Raw genomic sequence first — 16,126 nt, 5'->3', positions numbered from 1 at the left:
TTTCCCATCATATATTTTCCCAAAACTCTGTTTTTGCCTTTTCCAAATTCCATTATGCTACATTTCTTGAAGTTGAAATTCATCTCGTGTTTCTGGCTCCATTTCCATACTTTATGCATCATCTTGTAGCGATCTACAATCTTCTTCTGTTTTCTCTCTCTTGAGTAATTTAGCATTGTCAGCAAAAAAATTCATATAACAATTTACTCCTTCATCCATATCATCTATGTATATGGCAAACATTAAGGGAGCCAAAACAGACTCTTGTGGGACGCCACTTTTTATGTCTTCCCATTTCGAATTTCTGTCTCTAAGTACCACTCTCATTTTTCTCCCAGTTAAGAAGTCCTTTATACATTCCAACAGTTTGCCTTGAATTCCTCCTTTTTTTCAATTTTGCTTATTAATTTTTTGTGTGGTACCTTGTCAAAAGCTTTCTGCAAATCCAGGAAAGTGCAGTCTGCCCATCCATCTCTTTCTTGTATTATTTTAATTTGTCTTGAATAAAAGCAGATTAGATTTGTGGTGCACGATCTTCCACTTCTAAAACCAAATTGTTTGGGGTTTATTATTTTTTTTTCTTTATCAAATGGCTTTTGTAATTCCAGGAAAGCACAGGCTGCCCATTCATCCCTTTCTTGTATTATAGCTATTAACCTCGAATAGAAAGATTGGTGTTATGTAGAGGTTTGTGGTGTATTTTGTTTTCTTATATTTATATTTGTATACTATTTCTACTGTAGTGTCTTCATGGTTATTTAGTTTCTTAGATATGGCCACAGCTTTATTTTTGCTTTTTTGAGGATGGCCAGAAGAATATATATAGAATATATTGTTAGAAGGAAGGAGTTACTCTTATTATCAACATCCCTAGCTAGAGTAATGCATGTCTGGCACTAATTATGGCACCATTTTGATGGCAGTGTTCCCAACGGGTTTGAGCTCCTCAGACTTGGCCATTAGTTCTGAGGTCTTCAGCAAGTACCCATGCAACAAGTACCTGCTCTATCTAACACTTGAGACAGCTGATAAACGCAAAGGTGAGAGTATTTGTATATATTTCTCTTATGATATGGTGATATATTTCATATGATTTTTTCAAGTTGCACCAAATTCTTTTTAGTGAATTAAAAGCCTTTATATATTCTGGATTCCCTCACCACACTCTCTCTCTCTTTCTCTCTCACACACACACACACACACTTTCAACGAACGGACGGCTTGAAGAACGTTCTGAAGAAAAGTGCAGATTGTGGATCCCAACGCAAAGAGAAGTGCCTTTTTGTATTTACAGGGTGGGGGGAAATTGCTTGTGGGGTAGTGGGAAAGTAAGGAAAGAGGAGAAGGGGAGGGATTGCTGGGGAAATGGAAGGTAATGAGGAAGTAGAGGACTTGGCCCTAACAGACCGCCGAAAAGTAAACAAGCGACCGCAAGACGAGCTGGAGGACGACGAAATGTCTAATAAGAATGTAAAGATTAGAAGTATAGATAGGAACAATACAGTAGAAAGTGATGAGAATATTTCCAAGGGATTTAAAGAGAGTGGGGGGGACACAAACCCCCCCCGACTGACAAGACTAGAGAAGAAGGTTGATAAGGTGATCGAGGACTTGGAGAGTAGGTTAGGTCATATGAACACCATTTTACAAAGGGTTGAAAGATTGGAAGAACTAGAAAAGGCGAATAAAAACTTAACTGATGAAATAGAAGACCTAAAAAGACAGTTAAGAGAAGTAAAGGTGGAGAATGAGGAATTGAAGAAGAATAGTAAAGAAAACAGAGAGACAATAGCTAAAGAAACTAAAAATTGGAAGAAAACCCAAGAAGGAAATAAGGTTTCATTCACTGACATTAGTCAAACAGCAATTGAAAGAACATACTGAAGACTCAGTTATTAAAGTGATGAGACAAAAGGAGAATATAGTAAGAGATTTAGCAGACAAGAAGAAATGTATAATTATATTAGGAATGGAAGAGAAACACAACACAGATAGAACCACAAGAATCAAAGAGGAAAATGAAAAAGTAAGCCAATTACTAGAATCAGTTCAGGAAGATGAACCAGAAATTATGAAACAAATCAAAGAGAAATTTAGACTCGGAAAGTATAGCACAGACAAGACCAGACCAATTAAGATTAAATTCAAGTCACAAACAACGGCAGAGAATATCTTATCCAAAACAGGGAAACTAGCAACAAGTGAACAATACAAAAAGATATGGATAAAAAGAGAAATGAATAAAGAGGAAAGAGAGGAAGAAAAGCAGAAAAGACTGGAAGCTAAGGCAAAAAACGAGAACAGAACGGAGTCAGAGAAAGAGAGATTCTATTGGAGAGTAGTGAACATGAAACTAAGGAAGTTCGACATACAAAAGAAAAACATAAGGGAAACAGAGAACACAATGGAAGTGGCAGAAAACTAAGAGTGTCTTACACAAATATAGATGGATTAATAACAGGATTGAATGAGCTGAATGATTATTTGAAGGAAAAAGAACCGGACATAATGGGAATTGTAGAAACAAAATTAAAAGGCCCACTACCACCCAACAGTGTAGGACATGATGCATACAATTATTGGATTAGAAACAGAGAGAAAAAGCAAGGGGGTGGAGTTATGTTCCTGACTAAGAAGGATATAAACGTGAAAGGTGTCATATATGGAAAGAATACAGTAGAGATGATTATGATAGAAGTGGAAGACAGAGATAAGAAGAGCAGAAAATTTGTGATAAATTATGTGCCTCCAAAAACAGCCTCATGGGAGGAGAGTGAACATAAAAGTATGTTAGAGGACACAAAGATAACATTAACTAAAATAATGGAAGATGGAGGAAGAATAGTTATGATGGGCGACTTTAATTGCAAAGAAATCTGCTGGGAAGAAATGACAGTAAAGGGTGGAGACGACTCATGGGGAAACGCTCTACTTGAGATGATTATTGACCACACAATGACACAATGGATACAGGAGAACACTAGGTATAGAAATGAGGAAGAACCTTCGAGACTAGACTTATTAATTACATCTGAACCTAGAATAGTGGACAAGATTGAATATAAAACACCAATAGGTAAAAGTGACCACATATTGATTGAACTGGAACTTAATGAAGAAAAATATATGAAAAGAAATGAACAATATAGAAAAGGAAGAATGATGTATGAAAAAACAAACTTTGATAAAATAAGAGAATTCTTTCAACAAGAAAACTGGGAAGAAATATACAAAGAAGAAACATCAGTGGAAAAGAAATGGAATATTTTGACAAAAATTTACAAAAAAGGAGTGGAAAAGTATGTCCCAAGACAAAAACAAGAAAAAGAATATGTAAAATGCTGGTACAACAAAAGTTGTAGGGAGTTAAAAGACAAAAGAGACAAAGCCTGGACCAGATGGAAAAAAGACAGAAAACCTGAAAAATGGAAAATATATACCAGTTATAGAAATGAATATGTACAAACGTGCAGAGAGGAAAAGAGAAAATATGAAAAAGACGTCATAGAAAAATGTAAAGATCAACCAAAACTATTCTACAGATTTGTAAACAATAAACTGAAAAACAAACAGGACTTGGAGAAATTAAGACAAGGGGGAGATGAATACACTGAGGAAATGGAAATGGCGGAAATTATGAACAAACATTTTAAATCAGTGTTTACAAGGGAGAACATACAACCTGAAGAGATTGAATGGAAAGAGAAAGTCCCCCCTATAGAAAAAATAGAAGTATCAAAGAATGAAATATTGATACACTTGAGTAATCTTGATGTCAGAAAATCACATGGACCAGATGAAATAGCAAACTGGATTCTGAAAGAATGCAGGAATGAACTGGCAGACAAAATACATAGCATAATAAGCAGTTCCTTGAAAGAGGGAAAAGTTCCAGAAGATTGGAAAAAAGCAAATATAGTACCTATATATAAAGGAGGAAATAAAGAAGAACCTACCAACTATAGACCAGTCTCTCTAACAAGTACAATAGCAAAAATTTGTGAAAGAATTATCAAAAATAGATGGGTAAAATACTTGGAAAAAAACAACGTACTAAATCCAAGGCAATTTGGATTCAGACAAGGACGATCATGCGTCACCAATTTAATATGTTTCTATTCAAGGCTAATAGATATAATACAAGAAAGAGATGGATGGGCTGATTGTGCATTTGTAGACCTAAAAAAAGCTTTTGACAAAGTACCACATAAGAAGTTGCTTAAGAAACTAGAATCTGAAGGAGGAATACAAGGTAAATTACTAAATTGGATGGACGACTTTTTGCAAGAAAGAAAAATGAGAGTAGTGATAAGAAACAGCACTCAAAATGGAATGAAGTAATAAGCGGTGTCCCGCAGGGAACAGTCCTGGCCCCAATAATGTTTGCTATATATATTAATGATATGGATGAAGGAATTGAAAGCTATATGAGCTTCTTTGCAGACGATGCAAAACTACTGAAAAGAGGGAAAACTGAAGAAGATTGTGAATCACTACAGAGAGATCTAAATAAAGTACAAGAATGGAGTAGGAAGTGGGAGATGGAGTTCAATACAAAAAAGTGTAGTATAATGGAATTTGGAAAAAGCAAAAACAGAATAACAGGATCATATAATTTGGGAGAAGAAGGAATAAAAAAAAGTAGAAAATGAGAAGGACCTGGGAGTCATTGTTATGAATAATATGTCACCTGAAAAACATATAAATAAGATTTTTGGAGAAACTTATAATTTAATAAGAACAATCAAAGTGGCATTTACATACCTGGATGAAGAAATGGTGAGGAAAATCCTAATCACCCTGATAAGACCAAGATTAGAATATGCAGCAACAATATGGTTACCAAGTACAAAAAAATGTATAAAAAAACTTGAAAGAATACAAAGAGCAATTACAAAACTGGCACCAACACTCTCAAAACTATCATATGAAGAGAGACTACAAAAACTTGAACTACAGACACTAGAGCAAAGAAGAGAGAGAGGAGATTTGATAGCTATTTACAGAATCATGAAAGGCATAGAAATTACTGATAGAGAGAATCTGATAAAATGGGATGACAGAAATACAAGAGGACACGGAAAGAAAATAAAAAAAGACAGCTATAGAAGAGATCTGAAAAAGAACAGCTTTCCACACAGAGTAATAGACAGTTGGAACAAGTTAGATGAGAAAGTGGTGGGTGCAAAAACAATACATGAATTTAAAAATTGTTTAGATAAAATGAGAAATGAAGACGGGACCCCACGAGCATAGCTCCCCTTCCCGTAAAATACAACTAGGTACAACTAGGTAAATACACTCCACTGAACGAACGGCGTAGAGGACATTTTGAAGAAAAAGTGAAATTTTCGTGGATCCCAAAGCAAAGGAAGTACCTATTGTATTTACAGGGTGGGGGGGAAATTGCTCATGGTGTAGTGGGAAAGTGAAGAAAAAGGAGAAGGGGAGGGATTACTGAGGGAAATGGAAAGAAATGAGGAAGGAGAGGACTTGGCCTAGGCAAGCAGACGCCATGTAAACAAAAGAGGTCCCAACCAATTTAGTGACGACGAAATGTCGAACAAAAATGTAAAGATTAGAAACATAGATAAGAACAATTCAATGGAAGGTGAGGATAATAATTTCCAAGGATTTAAAGAGGGGGAGGCGGATACCAACCTCCCCCGACTAGCAAAACTGGAGGAAAGGCTTGAACAAATGACTGAACATTGGGAGATTAGGTTTGGTAAAATGTCAAAACTTGCAGAAAAGGTTGAAAGACTGGAAGAACTAGAGAAGGCGAACAAAAACTTAACTGATGAAATAGAAGAACTAAAAAGACAGTTAAGAGAAGTAAAAGAGGCGAATAAAGAATTAAAAAGGAACAATAAAGACAATAAAAAAACAATAGCAAAAGAGGCACAGGGGTGGAGAAAGATACAGGAAAACAGTAAAGTTGCATTTAATGATATAATTAAACAGCAAATGAAAGAACAAACTGAAGACTCAGTTATCAAAGTGATGAGACAGAAAGAGAATATTGTAAGAGACTTAGCAGACAAAAAGAAATGTATAATTATATTAGGAATGGAAGAGAAACATAACCCAGATAGAACCTCAAGAATCAAAGAGGAAAATGAAAAAGTTAGCAGTTTACTACAATTAGTTTAGGAAGATGAACCAGAAATAATGAAACACATCGAAGAGAAGTTCAGACTCGGAAAGTATAGTACAGATAAGACCAGACCAATTAAGATTAAATTCAGGTCACAAACAATGGCAGAGAATATCTTATCCAAAACAGGGAAACTAGCAACAAGTGAACAATATAAAAAGGTATGGATAAAAAGGGAAATGAATAAAGAGGAAAGAGAGGAAGAAAAAAGAAACGACTTGAAGCTAAGGGAAAAAACGAGAACAGAACAGAGTCAGAAAAAGAGAGATTCTATTGGAGAGTAGTGAATATGAAACTAAGGAAATTCGACATACAAGAGAAAAACATAAGGAAAACAGAGAACACAATGGAAGTGACAGAAAACTAAGAGTGTCTTACACAAATATAGATGGATTAATAACAGGATTGAATGAGCTGAATGATTATTTGAAGGAAAAAGAACCGGACATAATGGGAATTGTAGAAACAAAATTAAAAGGTCCACTACCACCCAACAGTGTAGGACATGATGCATATAATTATTGGATTAGAAACAGAGAGACAAAGCAAGGGGGTGGAGTTATGTTCCTGACTAAGAAGGATATAAACGTGAGGTGTGTCACATATGGAAAGAATCCAGTAGAGATGATTATGATTGAAGTGGAAGACAGATAAGAAGAGCAGAAAGTTTGTGATAAATCATGTGCCTCCGAAAATGGCCTCGTGTGAAGAGAGTGAACATAAAAGTATGTTAGAGGACGCAAAGATAACATTAAATAAGATAATGGAAGATGGAGGAAGAATAGTTATTATGGGCGACTTTAATTGCAAAGAAATCTGCTGGGAAGAGATGACAGTAAAGGGTGGAGACTGCTCATGGGGAAACTCTCTACTTGAGATGATTACTGACAATACAATGACACAGTGGATACAGGAGAACACTAGGTATAGAAATGAGGAAGAACCATCAAGACTAGACCTAATAATTACATCTGAACCTAGAATAGTGGACAAGATTGAATATAAAACACCAATAAGTAAAAGTGACCACATATTCATTGAACTGGAAATAAATGAAAAAAAAATACATGAAAAGAAATGAACAATATAGAAAAGGAAGAATGATGTATGAAAAAACAAACTTTGATAAAATGAGAGAATTCTTTCAAAAAGAAAACTGGGAAGAAATATACAAAGAAGAAACAACAGTGGAAGAGAAATGGAATATTTTGACAAATATTTACAAAAAAGGAGTGGAAAAGTATGTCCCAAGACAAAAACAAGAAAAAGAACATGTAAAATGCTGGTACAATAGAAGTTGTAGGGAGTTAAAAGACAAAAGAGACAAAGCTTGGACCAGATGGAAAAAAGACAGAAGGCCTGAAAAATGGAAAATATATACTTGTTATAGAAATGAATATGTACAAACGTGCAGAGAGGAAAAGAGAAAATATGAAAAAGATGTCATAGAAAAGTGTAAAGATCAACCAAAACTATTTTACAGATTTGTAAACAACAAATTGAAAAACAAACAATACTTGGAGAAATTAAGCCAAGGAGGAGTTGAATACACAGAGGAAATGGAAATGGCGGAAATTATGAACAAACATTTTAAATCAGTGTTTACAAGGGAGAACATACAACCTGAAGAGATCGAATGGAAAGACAAAGTCCCTCCCATGAAGGAAATAGAAGTAACAAAGAACAAAATATTGAAACACTTGAGTAATCTTGATGTCAGAAAATCGCATGGACCAGGTGAAATAGCAAAATGGATTTTGAAAGAATGCAGGAATGAACTGGCAGACAAAATACATAGCATAATAAACAGTTCCTTGAAAGAAGGAAAAGTTCCAGAAGATTGGAAAAAAGCAAATATAGTACCTATATATAAAGGAGGAAATAAAGAAGACCCTACCAACTATAGACCAGTCTCTCTAACAAGTACAATAGCAAAAATTTGTGAAAGAATTATCAAAAGTAGATGGGTAAAATATTTAGAAAAAAACGTGTTTAATCCAAGACAATTTGGATCCAGACAAGGACGATCATGCGTCACCAATTTAATATGCTTCTATTCAAGGCTAATAGATATAATACAAGAAAGAGATGGATGGGCTGATTGTGCATTTCTTGACCTAAAAAAAGCTTTTGACAAAGTACCACATAAGAAGTTGCTTAAGAAATTAGAAACTGAAGGAGGAATACAGGGCAAACTACTTAATTGGATGGACGACTTTTTGCAAGAAAGGAAAATGAGAGTAGTGATAAGAGACAAGCACTCAAAATGGGATGAAGTAATAAGTGGTGTTCTGCAAGGAACAGTTCTGGCCCCAATATTGTTTGCTATATATATTAATGATATGGATGAAGGAATTGAAAGCTATATGAGCTTCTTTGCAGATGATGCAAAACTATTAAAAAAAGTGAACACGGAAGAAGATTGTGAGTCACTACAGAGTGATCTAAATATAGTATGGGAATGGAGTAGGAAGTGGGAGATGGAGTTCAACACTAAAAAGTGTAGTATAATGGAATTTGGAAAAAGCAAAAACAGAATAACAGGAGCATATAAATTGGGAGAAGAAGGAATAAAAAAAGTAGAAAATGAGAAGGACCTGGGAGTCATTGTTATGAATAATATGTCACCTGAGAAACATATAAATAAGATTTTTGGAGAAACTTATAATTTAATAAGAACAATCAAAGTTGCATTTACATACCTGGATGAAGAAATGGTGAGGAAAATCCTAATCACCCTAATAAGACCAAGATTGGAATATGCAGCAACGATATGGTCACCAAGTACAAAATTTTTTATAAAAAAAAATTGAAAGAATACAAAGAGCAATTACAAAATTGGCACCAACACTCTCAAAACTATCATATGAAGAGAGACTAGCAAAACTTGAACTACAGACACTAGAGCCAAGAAGAGAGAGAGGAGATTTGATAGCTATTTACAGAATCATGAAAGGCATAGAAATTACTGATAGAGAGAATCTGATAAAATGGGATGATAGAAATACAAGAGGACACGGAAAGAAAATAAAAAAAGACAGCTATAGAAGAGATCTGAAAAAGAACAGCTTTCCTCACAGAGTAATAGACAGTTGGAACAAGTTAGATGAGAAAGTGGTGTGTGCAAAAACAATACATGAATTTAAAAATAGTTTAGATAAAATGAGATATGAAGACGGGACCCCACGAGCATAGCTCCCCTTCCCATAAAATACAACTAGGTAAATACAACTAGGTAAATACATGGAATAAATTGAATAAGAAAACAGTGAGTGCTAAAATTATACATGATTTTAAGAAAGAACTGGATGTGGAAAGAAACAACTGCGGATCACTATGAGCATAGCTCTCCTCCTGCAAAATACAACTAGGTAAATACTTGTTGGGTCCCATCTCCTACTCTCCAATTTTAACATACCTAGCCTCAACTTCATATACAGTTCAACTTAATCTGTATCCTTGACTTCCAATTATTATATTCAGATCAGAATTCATGTATTAAAGCTTAGGCTATATCACCTACTAAGCTTTTCCATGTATTTATAGAGCCATATGGACAACTGTATTTCTTCACATCCTTTAGACATCTGGTCTTTCTTAATATGTTCCCATGACCTCTTAAAGCCCTTCCATCCTTAATCAAGAGATCTCTTCTCTTAATGGGTCAGAGTAGACACCATATGAGGATAAAATCTCATATGGCAAAACATTGTACTTTTAATAAAGGTTTCATCCTCATATTGTGTCACTTTAAATCAGCTCTGTGTTAATGCCATCTAACCCGTTGTGTGACCTCAATACTGAAATGATATCACTTCTTTCTCTTCTATCTATCAAAGTTGGCAGACCCAGTACTTTTAATCTTTCCTCTTATGATTTATCTGACAAGCTGGAGACCATTTTGGTTACTGCCCTTTGTAATCTCTCAATCTTCCCTATATCCTTCACTCTGTGTAGCACCATGCAAGTAAATGCCTGAGGTAATGAAGAGTTATGAGGAATAGGTATCTGGGGATAAACATGAACAGGAGGTTTTATCAACGAATGATTGTGCCCATGGTACTGTATGGAGTGTTGGCATGGCATTTGAAGGAGTCAGAAAGGAAGAGCTTTTATGTGTTTGTGATGAAATATTTAAAGAGTATGGTAAGTATAATGAGAATGAATAGAGTGAGAAATATGATAAATGAGATAGAGAGTAGGGGTGGAAAGACAGCTGGCAGACAAGGTTGATCAAAGAGAGGTGAGATGGTTTGGGCACATGGAAAGAATAAGGAAAGGCTAGGAAAAAGAGTGTGGAAAGCAGAAGTAGATGGAGTGAACTTGATGTAAAGACCAAAATGAGGTGAATGTACAGGTTCAAGGGGGGCATTTTATGTAAGAGGAATGTCTATTGAGCAAGGAATAGACTCCAAAAGATAGGAGTAAGTATGGATTATTTATCTAAATGTATCTAATAATTGTAGTATACAGGAAAGAAGTGACAATTGTGAGGGCTTCTCTCCAATTATAATACTATACCTAGATTGAAACTTTTACCTGGTTCCAACATGGGCTGTATCACCTTATTCTCTTTATACTTTTTGTAAATGGATGGATAAATTATGCAACCCCTAGGAAAGTTCTTCTTACCTGTTCTGTAAATTTCTAAAGTGGATGAGGTGAAGGGGAGAGGTCCCCATATGAATAAGCAGTAGAGGTGAATACTTCATTTCTGGGATTGACATAGGGGTCTTTGAGAAGATCTATAGCTGAATCATAGGTAGTACACTCAGCAATGTAATCATATATGGTTGGAGAGACAAAATTGATCAATGTATCTAGCTTGTTAGGATTAAGGCTTGCGATGGATTCCAGGAATGCATAGAAAGTAGTAGGCAGGTTGGGAGATACATCCAGGCGTTCAGGTCTCAGGAATTTATTCATCTTTAGATCAGATGCAGCTTGTTAGTTGAATAAATTGTGGTATTCATAAGGAAGAGTCAAAACCTTTCTCTAGGTTTTATTCAACTAACACAACATCAATACAGTCTGAAAACAATATAAGTAAACATACCCATTCTAATCAGGTTAATATGCACAATTAGTTATAAGTAGACAAAATAATGTGTAACACATCAGGCAGTTATACATATAAAGTTACATGAAGCTTAGATCACCACACATTGCATGTTTATCTACAGTGAGACCTCTCATTAACGGACATTAACTAGCTGTGTTTGCGGTGTTTTCGCTGTGTTTTCAGTGTTTTTGGTGCTGTTGTTTAGTGCGTGCAATCACTGTGCCACTCAAAAAACACTCCAAAACACCAAAAACATAGCAAAAACACTACAAATGCAGCTAATTAATGTCTGTTAATGAGAGGTCTCACTGTATTATCAATATACCAAAAAAAAATTCCCCTTTATAAGGGAAGTAGCTAAGTCAGAAGTATGTACTTATTCCCACCCATGTCACTCCCCTCCACCACCCTTTCCACCCCTCCCACCTCAGCTCCTCATATATGACACCTCATCCCTGCACCTGCCAACTGCCCTGGGTCAAACACAATGCAGCAGGACACAGTATATTCACAGCAAGGCCACTTCACTTAATCAGCAACCCCCCTCTCCATCCCCTCATGCAGAAAAAGAGAAGACAAGGAGAAATCACTTCAGGCTGTGTCAAAATATTACTCACACATAAGCAGCCCCTATTCTCCAGTCCTCCCTTCCTTGCATAACAATATCATCCATACACATTCTCAACTCATCCCTATCTCCAGCATGCTCCCTTCCTTCCTCAACAGACATTCCTCTCTTTCTCATCCTTGGTTGTCCCCTCAAATTCACTCCCTCCACCTCTACCTCCCACACCTCTTTTACTAATCTTTCATTACTCATTCTTTCCATGTGTCTAAACCATCCCAATAATGTTTCATCAGCCCTATGTATCATCTCCTTTTCCACTCCTGCTATCCTCTTCACCTTGTTTCTCATTCTGTCCAACCTTGTAACTCCTACCATACTTCTCAGACATTTCATCTCAAAAACCTTTCAACTTTTCCTCTCTGCCTCTTTTAAATTCCAAGTCTCTGCCCCATACAGTACCATCTGTGCAATCACCCCTTCATACAATCTCCTCTTTTCATCCATTCTCAGTTGATTATTTCTCATGGCACCCTTTAAATATCTATTATAAAACCTCATGTATGAATTGGTACAATCTACAAAAAATAACTAGCCTATCCATACACTCATTCTCCACTCATCACTATCTCCTGCCTGCTTTCTTCCTTCCTTAACAGACATTCCCCTCTTTCTCAGTGCTCCCTTCACCCCATACATCAATCTCATCTTTGGTTGTCCACTCAAGTTCACTCCCTCCACCTCTGCCTTCCACACCTTTTTTTTATTAATTTTTCATCACTCATTCTTTCCATGTCTAAACCATCCCAATAATGTTTTATCGGCCCTGTCTGTCATCTCCTTTTCTACTCCCACTATCCTCCTCACCTTGTTTCTTACTCTTTCCAACCTTGTAGCTCCTACCATACTTCCCAGACATTTCGTCTCAAAAACCTTTCATTTTTTCCTCTCTGCCTCTCTTATATTCCAAGTCTCTGCCCCATACAATACCATTGGCACAATCACCCTTTCATACAATCTCTTCTTTGCATCCCTTCCCAGTTGCCTATTTCTCATAACACCCTTTGAATATCTATTATAAAACCTCATGCATCAATTGGTACAATATACAAAAAATAACTAGCCTATCCATTTATTGCCACCCCTAATGCAAATTCTATAATATTGATCAGCCAGTCCTACGTAAAGAGACCAGTTTTGTTGTCCAGAGTAGTCATTACCCATGCCCTTTTGCTATGCCACAGTATGATGATATTGAGGTTACTGCAGTTATGCTGCATTTATTGGAGGAATACTTCATGTTTATGTAGATAACCAATTCACAACACTGAAAGCATGGACAAAATTTCTGCTTCAACATAGGATAAGAATTTAACCACTGCTGGGCCATCAGTGCTAGCCACCACATCAGAAGCCTTTGTAGTTACAAGGCAAAGTCAAAGTCAAACATATCACAGTGGCACATTGATATTTCATACTGATTTTCACAGGTGAAACAACACTCAGTTTAATCATAAACAAGTCTCCCACTGGAGGAAACTGCAGTCTCAACCCAGATAAAGGCCTTGCCCTTATAAGCAGTTTTGAGTTGACGTGCGATAACTGGGCTGACCCAGATGGAGTTGGCATGGGACAGTACTCTTTCTACAGTAAGTTGCTCTGTCTATCTACTTTACAGATTTTTATTTTAAGTAACACCAGACTTTTTTTGTCACAGGAAAGAAATGACAGGTATGAAAGGAGTTTTGGTTGATTGAGATTGCATTAAAACAATGTTCATCCCAACTGAATTAAATTGTATCATATTACCTCAGTGAATTTGACATTAGCATGTAGCCTAACCAGTTTACTATCAAATGGTATGCACTTTATTATGGTTTAAGTTCTTTCAAAGACAATGCACAGTACAAAGGTAAAATAGCACTGAAATAACTATTCTATTAAAAAGAATCACTTTCTGCTTTATGAAAAGGCAGGATATATAAAATATATTAGGTAACATGTCCACTCATGACAGCATTTGAAGATGAGAGTGTCAAGAAAACAATTGTGGCTTCAAGGAACTCCCATGTCACAGTGGTACTGCCTGTTGGGGATATGAACATCTACTGTGACATCAGCGACATTGATGGAACCTTCACTGAGTATCACGTGGGCCTTGCAAAGGTATGGATACTATAAAAGAAGAGAAAGCAAACTTTTGAGAGTCAGTACACAAAACCTCAAACTTTGGCTCCATAATTTATGATACCACTGACTCCAAATCTGACTTCTGTTTTTATAATAGAGTTTACTATATTTTGTATGATGGGTGGGTGAACATGAAAGTTGAAAGTAAATGTGGGGAAAATTAAAGTGAGATGTGCAAGGAGCGATGATGGTGGTGGATTAGATGTACATTTGATGGAAGAGAGGCTAGAGGATGTGGAAAGTTTATTTGAGGTTACACTTACCATATTTTTCGGACCATAAGGCGTGGGCAAAATCCTTAAAATCGGCCAAAATCGGGTGGTGCGCCTTATTGTGAGGTGCGCCTTTTGTGTGGCTTCAGTGCAAATAAATGCCTCGGACAGTGACGTACTATTTTGACACGTTTCGTAGCTAGCCTGCCGACGGCGACAGTGCATAGGCCTAGCAAAAGTTACAACCAAGTTATAACCAAGATGCATGTATCTTGACAGGAAAATTGCGAAAACTTCAACAGTTTTCGAGTCCATGCCACCGCATTCATTCACGCTATCATGGCTATGACATGATAGCGTCCACAACACAGACAGCCACTTTGCATTGGTCTAGTCTCGCTCCACTCAGACTGTAGTCATTTGGGTATCTTTTTAGTTTCGACCATGGGCGCAATGTAGCAATAGAAAATTAATTATTAATTTTGTAAATTAAAATGTATCAAGGTAATATGCAATTTTGTGGGCGGGAATGAAAATAAAAAATACCTTGCTACAAGCAAATATGCTAATGAACGAAGTCGGTAGCATAGGATCGGGACGATAACGTCTCTCATGACGATGACAACGAGGATGAGCCGGATGACATTTAATTTGCAGGTAATGATTTATTAAACACAGGTTAGGTTAGGTTAGACAAATTTATCACCCTATTATTTCTTCGATGTCAGCATCTATCATAACAAACATGGCGTACCATTCGTCCGACACGACTTCGTTACTTATGAAATCTGTTTTAGCACTTTTTTTTATTTCCGCTCACAAAATTGCATACTACGTTGATACATTATAATTTACAAAATTAATAATTAATTTTCTATTGCTATATTGCGCCCATGGTTGAAACTAAAACTTTACCTTCATTTGTAATCTTGTGTTTTTAAGTGAATAGAGAATTCCGGGAATAAAACTGCTATTGTTGGTTTTGATTGGAAGACAGAGGTGAGTGGAGAATGGTTGTATATGGATGATGTTGTGACTGCATGAGGAGGAATGGGCGGGGGGGTGGGGGGTGGGGTAGTATGTGTGAGTAAATTTTGACGCAGCCCGAAGGGATTTCTCCCCGTCCTCTCCTTATATGCAAAGGGGGACAGAGAGGGGGGGTCGCCGATTAAATGAAGCGGTTTGCTGTGGATGTAATGTGTCTTGCGACACTGCTTCTGACCCAGGGCGGTGGGCAGGGTGCAGGGATGACCCGTCATCCAGGAGGTGCTCAGATGAGAGGAAGGGTGGGAGGGGTGTGGAGGGTATTTAGGGATGAAATGGGTGGGAGTGTTTTTATGCCTTTCCCTTTTTGGCTACCTCCCTTGGAAGGGGGAAAAAGCCTTGGTATATGTATGTATGTATGTATTGTTGGTTTTATTCCCCACAATTCCCGTAACGTGTTTATGTTGTTTTCTAGGGGTATTGGCAGGGCAGACCGTCCATGGAGGTGGTCTGATTTCACTGACCAAAATAAAAAAAAATATATCATTCATTTTTGTAATTTTGTTAAATCCCAACCAATTTTTCTCATTCAACAACGAAAATGTTCAGTTCTGAATGCACTCACATATGCATGATTATCCGATTACGAGACCAGGTGCGCCTTATGGTGAGGTGCGCCTCATGTAAGGACGGGGAATAGCAAATTATGGGTGCGCCTTATGGTACGAAGCGCCTTATGGTCCGAAAAATATGGTACTAATGAATAGAGGAGTGGAGGTGGAGGTGAATTATAGAGGAAAGTAAATATGTGTGGTGATGAAAAGTGTTATGAGAAGTAGGTACCTGGTGAGAACAGCTGGGAGAGAGGGTGTTCAGGAATGAGTCTTCATATGTGAAGTGCTAATATAGAAAGGGGAATGAATAAGTTTCAGTGTGTGTGGGACAAGTGTAAAGTG

At 36.7% G+C, this 16,126-nt stretch overlaps 1 protein-coding gene across 1 annotated transcript in view; it reads left to right on the top strand.

Annotated features, from left to right (window-relative positions):
- The window catches only part of LOC143029929 (polycystin-1-like protein 2), a 187,079-nt gene that overhangs the window by 13,143 nt on the left and 157,810 nt on the right, over window positions 1-16,126 (top strand). Inside the window, exons 3-5 of the mRNA XM_076193140.1 lie at window positions 924-1,040; window positions 13,275-13,433; window positions 13,802-13,950. Of these exons, the coding sequence (XP_076049255.1) occupies window positions 924-1,040; window positions 13,275-13,433; window positions 13,802-13,950 (425 nt within the window). The remainder of the gene's footprint in view (window positions 1-923; window positions 1,041-13,274; window positions 13,434-13,801; window positions 13,951-16,126) is intronic.

This window comes from Oratosquilla oratoria, chromosome 11, assembly GCF_046742065.1.
Source record: "Oratosquilla oratoria isolate Oo_2021 chromosome 11, ASM4674206v1, whole genome shotgun sequence".
Taxonomy (NCBI): Eukaryota; Metazoa; Arthropoda; class Malacostraca; order Stomatopoda; family Squillidae; genus Oratosquilla; species Oratosquilla oratoria.
The sequence above is the reverse complement of the archived record's forward strand: the minus strand, read 5'-3'. Positions and strand labels throughout refer to the sequence as shown.